General features: G+C 36.0%; 1 protein-coding gene across 2 annotated transcripts; it reads left to right on the top strand.

The window, feature by feature from the left end:
• The first annotated feature begins 277 nt into the window (after positions 1-277).
• Positions 278-8,748, top strand: LOC114470019 (glycerol-3-phosphate acyltransferase 3-like). 2 transcript variants are annotated; one of them, XM_028457999.1, is made up of 14 exons: positions 278-386; positions 1,527-1,693; positions 1,780-1,846; positions 3,241-3,386; positions 3,462-3,607; positions 4,490-4,564; positions 4,658-4,747; positions 4,824-4,917; positions 5,772-5,887; positions 7,043-7,098; positions 7,171-7,256; positions 7,337-7,465; positions 8,227-8,306; positions 8,404-8,748. In XM_028457999.1, exons 2-14 carry the CDS (start codon positions 1,550-1,552, stop codon positions 8,507-8,509), a joined length of 1,335 nt encoding a protein of 444 aa, XP_028313800.1. In that variant the 5' UTR covers positions 278-386; positions 1,527-1,549; the 3' UTR covers positions 8,510-8,748. The 2 variants fall into 2 exon arrangements, with proteins under 2 accessions (XP_028313800.1, XP_028313801.1); XM_028458000.1 differs by lacking the exons at positions 278-386; positions 1,527-1,693; positions 1,780-1,846 and adding an exon at positions 1,923-2,607.
• The last annotated feature ends 216 nt before the right edge of the window (positions 8,749-8,964 follow it).

Genomic DNA, 8,964 nt, shown 5'->3' with positions numbered 1-8,964 from the left:
ATGGTGGCAGTTATTGCACAATGTGATTCATTTTTAGGGTAACCAATTCTTTTATCATAATTTTATTTTAAGTTATTGTCATTAATCATCAATACCATATTTTTTTAAAACGCTACAAGGAGCCATTGCAAAAGAGTCAAAGAGCCACATGTGGCTCCAGAGCCGCAGGTTGCAGACCCCTGCTTTATGTGAACCAAAAAAAAAAAGTGCTCTTTCTCTGCCTTTGTGGAAGCAGGGAACTGTATCTCCCTCTATGGCCACAGGAGGGCGATGTAACCTTCCACACTATGACCTTTGTTCCACTAGGAAATGGGCGTGTCCTGTCGGTGCGCTCGTCTTGTTAGTTGTGCTTTAGTTTAGATACGACATGGAGTGAAGTGGTGCAGGTAATTATTGAAAGCACAATATTTCAAAGCATTTTAAAGGTCTAATGTGTGTGTTTTTGGAACTTTGTGTAGTTTGTGCAGTTTGTGCTTTGGTTTAAATAGTTTGACTTTGGGAGCGTGCACGTGTGCTGGTTATTTGGCTTCATTCACTGAACTACCAGAACTCAGTATGGATTTATTTATGTCTTGGGTGTCAAAGTCATTTTAGTTCAGAGGCCAAATGTGTTGTGTTTGATCTTATGTGACTATAGGTGAAGTAAAGCAGTCATTTCAACATTACAGTGCAAGAGTTTGTGACGAAATCCAAGCAACGAGTGACTTGAATTTCCCTTATTTCCTGACTTTTATTCTTTTCTTTTTTTTGTTGGGAAAATTTTTAAGGAATAATCTGAGTTTTTATTTATTTTATTTTTTTTTTTTTTTTGAGGTGCTGGGACTATAATAATAATATAATAATAATAATACATTTTATTTAAAAGTACTTTTCGAGACACTCAAAGACACTTTACAGCATTGTTAGAAGAAAATATAACATTCACTTTAATTTAATTCACATGAATTAAATTTTAATTTACACAATAACTTTACACTTTCTCTTTGAATTGGATGTTCTAAACCAGGGGCGTCAAACTCACTTTACTTCGGGGGGCCACATACAAACTACTTTTTGGGGGATTAAAGAGCAATTTGAACATTTTTATTGTCAAGTTTGGATTTTTGTGTTCATGAAAAAACATTTTTAAAACTTTTAACGTAATTTGACAAATTTATTTTCGAGAAGTTAAAATATTTTTTGTTTGTGTGTTTATTTTTTTAAGACTTGTGTCAAACATTTTGTGATTAAAAATGACAGAAATTGTGTAACTATGAGCAGAGATAAATTATTAGTCTCCATTTAATATAGGAAAGGGTAATAATTTAGTTTAATTTTTTTAAATTGGAGTGATGGAAATATCTAGAACTAAACTTTGTGGTGATTGCACATTGAGGCATGTTTTTGCTGGAATAATTTTATAAAACATAATGTCAGGAAATGTACTGTAAACAAAACCTTTGATTTAGCTTTGGATTTAACACATGCTTTACGCTGTACTGCTCTGATGGAGAAAACATGATGTTTGTTTGTCGTCCTACCAACAGCACTGCCTGTGAATAAGGCGAAGATGGAGGATTTCTGGGCGGGGGCCCTCTGGGCTCTGGAGATTTGGCTTTACCTGATTATCAGCCTCATCATGGTCCCAGCCATGTTTGGATTCTCTCTGGGCATCTCTGAGACCTACATGAACATCTTGGTGAAAACTTTAGAGGTGATTCTTACACTTCTCAGCTACGTAAAGTCTTTTTTTTTTTTTTTTTGTTCTTCTTCCTTTCATCGATTGTTCCGTCTGTGCAGTGGGCCACCCTGAAGATACAGACGGCACACGCTGAGGAAGAAGTTCTCAAACGCTCTTCTTCTAATGGTGACTGACTCACAGAAATCTCATCCTGTATGGTGGGAAATATTGGAGCTGATAAAGCCTCAGTGTTGTATTACACAATGTCTTTATTGCAGGTCTGGGCATGCATGTTGCAAACCTTTAAACTAATCGCTGACATACTTGTGATGTGTTTGTGTGCAGCTGTAGTTTTCATAGTGTCTGCCCTGTTTGGAGGCAAACACCTTTTTAAATTAAAGATCCTTTTCTGTCTCCGTAGTTTAAGAACTTTTACGATAGCTAACAAGGCTACGTATAGCTTCCATATCTCAGTCAATCACACAGTGAGTAGATGCTTAACTCTATCACGGAGCTTTACAGGTTTCTATTGCACCCTGCAGCTCATTCACATTTCATTTTTCTACATTGTATGTTAATAAAAATAGCCCAGAATTGTTAGGGTTCAGTTCTAAAATGCCTATAGTCACTAGAAATGTTGCTTTGACAGTTTTGATTGAATCTTGGCACACAGTGTGTGTTACTACATGCTTTTGGACTTTGATTTGTGAGCTATCAGATAATCTTTTATGGTTATTGTGTGAGACACAGGGCAGTGTTAGTCCTGACTGCAATCCAAACAGCTTCGTCATTCGCTATAAAGTTATATAAAAGGTGTTTTTTGGAGTATATCTGCGTATCTTTGTTTTCCAACTATCAGAATGATTGCTTTTTAAATGGTTTTTAATGATGATGTTGACCTTACTGGCTTGGACGTCCTTAATCTGGTTCATTTAAACTCTTTGAAGGTTTGTGTCTCCTATGATCTAACTAAAAATCTAATGAACAGATTTTGACTAAATTTGAAGGAAAATTCCAAATTGGATAAGAAACAAGTGATTCGATTTGTTGTCAAATATTGATTCTGGATCAGTTTTTAAAAAATTTCTATCTTTCAACATGTGTGAAAGTTCTAAATAAAATTCATATCTTAGGTCGTCATTGACCGATGTTCATGAAATTTGACTCAGGCATGTCGGGTTGTCCCTGTGACCCTGAAAACAGGAGCAAGCGGGTCAGAAAATGGATGGATGGGTAGGGTTGGTTACTCAAATAGAAACCCACCAAGTTTCATTCAGTTAGGATTTTATTTTATCGCAATTGTTGGTGCACATACATTTGGACTTACTGTATGTTTATTATTATTAATGGGGATGTAAATATCTTCCTAGCCTTTAAAGTGTGAATGATCACGATACCATGATCAGGATCAAATGATCCAGATAACTTGGCGAAGGTTTCGTGCTCTTGTTTTATATTTATTTTGTGCTGATTTTCAACTAAAACTACCTTTCCTATCAGTTGAGCCACGATCCTGTGACAGTGTGTGTGTGTATATATATACTGTATATATGTGTGTGTGTGTGTGTGTGTGTGGTTAGGTCTCATCCAAAGGGAACATGGCTCTATGGAGAAAGAATTGGAGGAACTGAGACGCAGTCGACCCAAGCTGCTGGGAGGAGATTTCACTCTCAGTGATTGTTTCTATTTCACTCGACGAGGCATTGAGAGTATTGTGGATGACGAGGTTTGTTCATTTAAAAATATATATATTTTGTGCTTAAAGCTGTGCTTCTCTAATTTATGTTTACTTTAACCTCAGGTGACTCAGCGATTCAGCTCAGAGGAGCTCGTGTCCTGGAACTTACTGACCCGCACTAACAACCACTTCCAGTACATAAGTCTGAAGCTGACACTGGTCTACGGCCTCGGCATCTTTATCAGATACTGCATCCTCGCCCCACTCAGGTAATTGTCCCGTAGTACAACTCAATTGGGTGGTTAATATTAAATGTTTGGTTTTGATTTCCTTTTCTGTTTTCTATTTTTTTCCCTTAATTTTACATGTATTTATTTAATTAAAACACACCGTAGAGTTCCTTTCTGTTCCTCCATTCTGTCTAGATCTTTCCTTTGAAAAACAATGCAATGTTTGATTCAAAATGATGTAATTAAATTAAATGGGGTGTTTATTGTAAAAAAAAAAATAAAGCTCACACATTTAAATAGCAAAAAAAATAAATCTGAAACACGCTTGGACATTTTTAAAGGGTACGAGTTGAAACATTCAGACAGAAATATAATGTATATTAAGAAGATTAAGTTGCAATTACAGATGTTTTTTTTGTGTACATGTGTTTATGTCCTTTATGTACATTGAAAAAACACAAAAAAGCAGAAGAAAAAAGCCAAAATTCACATAATTTTACACAAAATTTAAAAAATGGCAATTTTTTCTGGGAGAAATGGTGTAATTTCTGGAAAAATTGCAGGGGTGCCAATACCATTGTCCATGACTACTTATTTTACTGTTTGCTTTTACAAAAAAAAAGCTACGGATAAGTTATTTTTTGCTAACACAATTATTATTAAATCGCAACCCTAGTTTTTTTCCATCACATAGTTGCATTTTTAATATGTTTAATCTCAGGCTTGTTTTCTTGAGATGAAATATGACTGGAAACACCTGATGAATCAGGTTTCATTAAATTTCAACCTTTGTCCTGCTCGTTTTACGTGTTATTACATTAAATTTAAGAAGAACCGATCAAAGACATATGTCACTAAAGATAGTTCACATGTGTTTGTGTTATGGTTGAACGCTCATCAGGATTCTGTTTCTCTTTCCAGAATAACTCTGGCTATCATTGGTCTGAGCTGGTTGGTCATCGGAACGTCTGCTGTTGGACTTCTTCCTAACGGGAGGCAAGTACAAAATGTCCTTAAATATTTGTTTCTTGTGATTTATTTTTTTAAATGGCCATCCCTCCTGAGTGTGCTCTGTTTACCATTTTAAAGGGTAAAATCCTGGCTGAGTGAATGGGCGCACGTCATGTGCTACAGAATCTGTGCTCGAGGACTTTCTGCTGCCATTCGCTACCACAACAGGTGAGAAGCCAACATGAGTCTGTCCTTTAAAAACAAGCAGAAACCTCATCGCGTGTTTGCATCACGATTCCTACAGGGAAAACAAACCCAGAAAGGGAGGAATATGTGTGGCCAACCACACCACGCCCATCGACATCGTCATTCTCTGCAATGACGCCTGCTATGCCATGGTAGGATGCAAAAACTTGACTTTGATAAATGCATGAACTAACCTATGAGCTTTGAATGTGGTTTTTTACCCTCGGCTGAAGGATATTGTTATCAGTTCGTCATATATTTATTCGTCCGTCCGTTTGTCTGTGTCTTTTAATGTAATACCCATCAACCATTCTCACACCAAAACATTGGTACTAATGGAGGGATTCCAGGTAATGAAAAAAACAAATTCCGGTCTGTCGATTTTTGGCGAAGAAACTGCATTTTTGAGGATTTTGAAAAAAACTATTATTTTTGGCCAAAAAAGAACATTTTTAAAATAACGTCTCTATTTTTGAACTCTGATATTTCATGTAGGTGTAAATCTGAATTCATAACCCAGCAACAATTCACACATCAAAACATTGGTACTAATATGGGGATTCTAGGTAATGAAGAAGTTTTTCCATTCGGACAATTTTTGGTGAAAAAACAGCGTTTTTGAGGATTTTGAAAAATTTTTTTGTCATGGACTGAATTTAAAGAAGGAAAGGAGGTGAAGCATTGATACCTTAATGTAAGGTGACATTCACTCAGGGCTTTTGATTAGTGGCAAAATGTTTTATCTTTGTTTTTGTCACAGAAACTACTACGTATGCATAAACATAATCATATTTAATGATGTTTTATTCCCCTACGAGTATTATAAATGTAATGGATGAACCATTTCCAACTATAAATTCACTGACGTGCTTAGCTGGGTCAAAATTAATCAATGTAAATTATTTTTCATGACAGTTAATATTTTGAGGAATTTTCAAACGTCAGGCCGAGGGTTTTAATGTGCGGGCACGTTATGTTATGTTTTGTAAGTTTAGTTTTTTCCTAGGTTGGTCAGATCCATGGAGGTCTGATGGGAGTCGTTCAGAGAGCAATGGTGAGGTCCTGTCCACATGTTTGGTTTGAGAGAGCCGAGATGAAAGATCGCCATCTAGTGACGAAAAGGTCAGTTTGTTCTCAAAGTGTCCAAAGAGAAGGTTGAGTTAAAGCACCAAACACTGACATGATTTGTTTTGTTTTTAAAGTTGCTTGAGACAATATTTTTTTTTTTCCTCGTGATTTCTCTCCTTACTCTGCGAGATATTCAATTTCAGCCGGATTCTGATATTTCCGTGTAAACCCTAAAATCAATATCCACCATTGTTTTGTCACAACTTTCAGTGAAAACACCAGAAATGTGTTGGTGAATCACTTTGGCAGAGTTTTTTGGGGGAAAACCCAAGAAATCACAGTAAGAAAGAAGTAAAAACAACACTTCCAAATGCGTCCATCTACAGGCCTCCACATCCCACAATGCAATGCAGTGAACTGGAGTGTTTACAGCGAAGATGAAAACAAACTTTTGTGCGGCAATTTCAACTTTTGACATTTTATTTATTTAATTTTTTTTTTGAGCAAATGATCTTGAGGCCTACACCACAGAAATGTCATACTTATGTACTACTCATACTAAGTTTGACATCAAAATGAGTATTTAGTGTGTTCACATTAGATAGTATGAAATGATTGAGTATGTGAGAAATACCCAGATGTATACTGTATTGGGACAAACATCCCCTTTTCAAAACAAAAGTATCTCTTGTTGTCTTCCATTAGTTTTTTGATGTTTTTGTAAATAAGGCTCTTGTTTTGAAGTTAACCAGAAGTTTTGTCAGTAGCACAATGGTGGGTCTCCGGAAATGTCGGAATGAAATGTGTACATGTGAGTTCTATGGATCAAATGCCCACATGTTGATATTCTACTTGATCACTTTCTATTAGATATTTAGCCTCAGTGTGCTCCAGGTTTGTGTCGTCGTAGGTTTCAAGTGCATCTTGGGAAACTTCCGTGGGAACACTCATCATCCTAACTAAATTTATTGTATATAGTAGACAGTATATACTTATTGAGTTTGTAGGGCATAGTATGCAGTGTGCCATTTCCAACACAGCCTATGTTTTCATCTCCAGCATTTTTAACGTGGATAATATTTATCATGCGATTGTTTTGCTCAAACCCAAACTGGGCTGTTTGTGGCAAACACAAGATTTTGACTTGTTTACAGACTGGAAACAATGTGTTTAAGAAGTGCTTTCTTTTACTGCTTGTGACGTATTTAGGTTGACGGATCATGTGAACGACAAGACAAAGCTTCCTATTTTAATATTTCCAGAAGGTAAGTGCAGTTATTTACTATGTAAAAGCAGTGTAAATACATTCTGACCCATTCTGTTGTTTTTTTTAACAGGAACCTGTATCAACAACACGTCAGTCATGATGTTCAAAAAGGGAAGTTTTGAGATCGGTGCGACAATATATCCAGTAGCAATAAAGGTGGTCCATCATTCCTGTTGGTAGTATTAGTGTCTCCTCGTTCTGAGATGCCACTCATCATCTGTTTTTTTTCTGCTCAGTACGACCCAAAGTTTGGAGACGCTTTCTGGAACAGCTCCAAGTACAGCATGATCAGTTACCTGCTGAGGATGATGACCAGCTGGGCCCTGGTCTGCAACGTGTGGTACCTGCCCGCCATGCACCAACAGGTGTGTGTGATTCACGCTGTCTGTGCTCTATGTAGCCATGCTTTACATTCAGGCCTGACATTAGCTTATACGTCAAACTGTTACTGTATGTGTATTTGGAGCTTTCTTCATTATAATACTTATTTTGAATAAAGTTTTTTTTTTTTTTTTTTTTTAAGTGTGCTTTTTAAGTGTGCTTGTGTAAGTTATACATTTTGTATGGTGTCGAACAATCATTACAGAGAACATGTATAAATGTAAATGTTAAATCTAAATGTAAATGGTAAATCTCAAATGTTAAATCTAAATGTTCAAGCTAAATCTAAATATAATGATACATTTAAATATAAATTTTAAATGTAAATGTTAAATCTAAATGTAAATGGTAAATCTCAAATGTTAAATCTAAATGTTAAAGCTAAATCTAAATATAGTGATACATTTAAATATAAATTTTAAATGTAAATGTTAAATCTAAATGTTAGATTTAACATTGACATTATATTTTTACCAGAAAAAATATCACAAATTTCACAAATATTGTTTTGAAACTAATCAAAAATAACATTAAAAAAAATTCACATACATTTTTAAACGTGGTTCGTTGCAAAAAGTTGCTGTTTATTTTATCGTGCCCAACTTTACAATCGGCGTCCCATATCCTTGATGTATTTTGTGCTCGTAGGAAAACTGTCTCTCTATAATGTGAGTGTCTAAACAAACAAGTCGGTGACTATAAATGTTTAAAGAATCTTTTATTTGCTTCTGATTTAAAATGACAGGCGGGAGAAGATGCCGTCCAGTTTGCCAACAGAGTGAAATCGGCCATCGCTCGACAGGGAGGCCTGGTCGACCTACAGTGGTAATACGCTTCAAACTGGCTTCAATAATGTCCGAATAATTGACTTTAGATATTATAAATGTGTCATGGTAAAAACACATTGTGTGTGCTGCTGCAGGGACGGAGGCCTGAAGAGAGGAAAGGTGAAGGAGACGTTTAAAGAGCAGCAGCAGAAGATGTACAGCAGCATGGTGGTGGGGGAGGACAGCAGCAGCAGTGACTGAGAGAACATCACGCTCCACTTCATGGATAACATGCACTGAAAAGACCAAACTACGTCACAGCCTTAGATACTGTGGACGTGCTGGGACTTAAACAGAGGGACGTGTCGGTGATTGACAGATAAACAAGTGCAATATGATCAACAGGCAGTTTGTGCTGCTGCTGAAGCTGAAGCTTTGTAAATTTGTGATCAAATGACAATAATAAACACTCATGTAGCACAATGTGTGATAGCAAGTAACCTGGATCTGTCCTTTTTCTCCTTTTGGTTTTATTTTTTAAATAAATGACACTAAAATACTGACAGTTATATTGCAATTAATACCTGCAGTAATTCATTCCGGCAAATAGCACATAATACAACAGATATACAGTAAAGTAAGCTTACATTATGAATAGAATACATATTTACAGTTTAAGGTCACCAGTCCACTCCAATGGAGAAAAAAACCTATAT

The sequence above is a fragment of the Gouania willdenowi genome, chromosome 9, assembly GCF_900634775.1.
Source record: "Gouania willdenowi chromosome 9, fGouWil2.1, whole genome shotgun sequence".
Taxonomy (NCBI): Eukaryota; Metazoa; Chordata; class Actinopteri; order Blenniiformes; family Gobiesocidae; genus Gouania; species Gouania willdenowi.
This window is presented reverse-complemented; position numbering and strand designations above follow the sequence as displayed.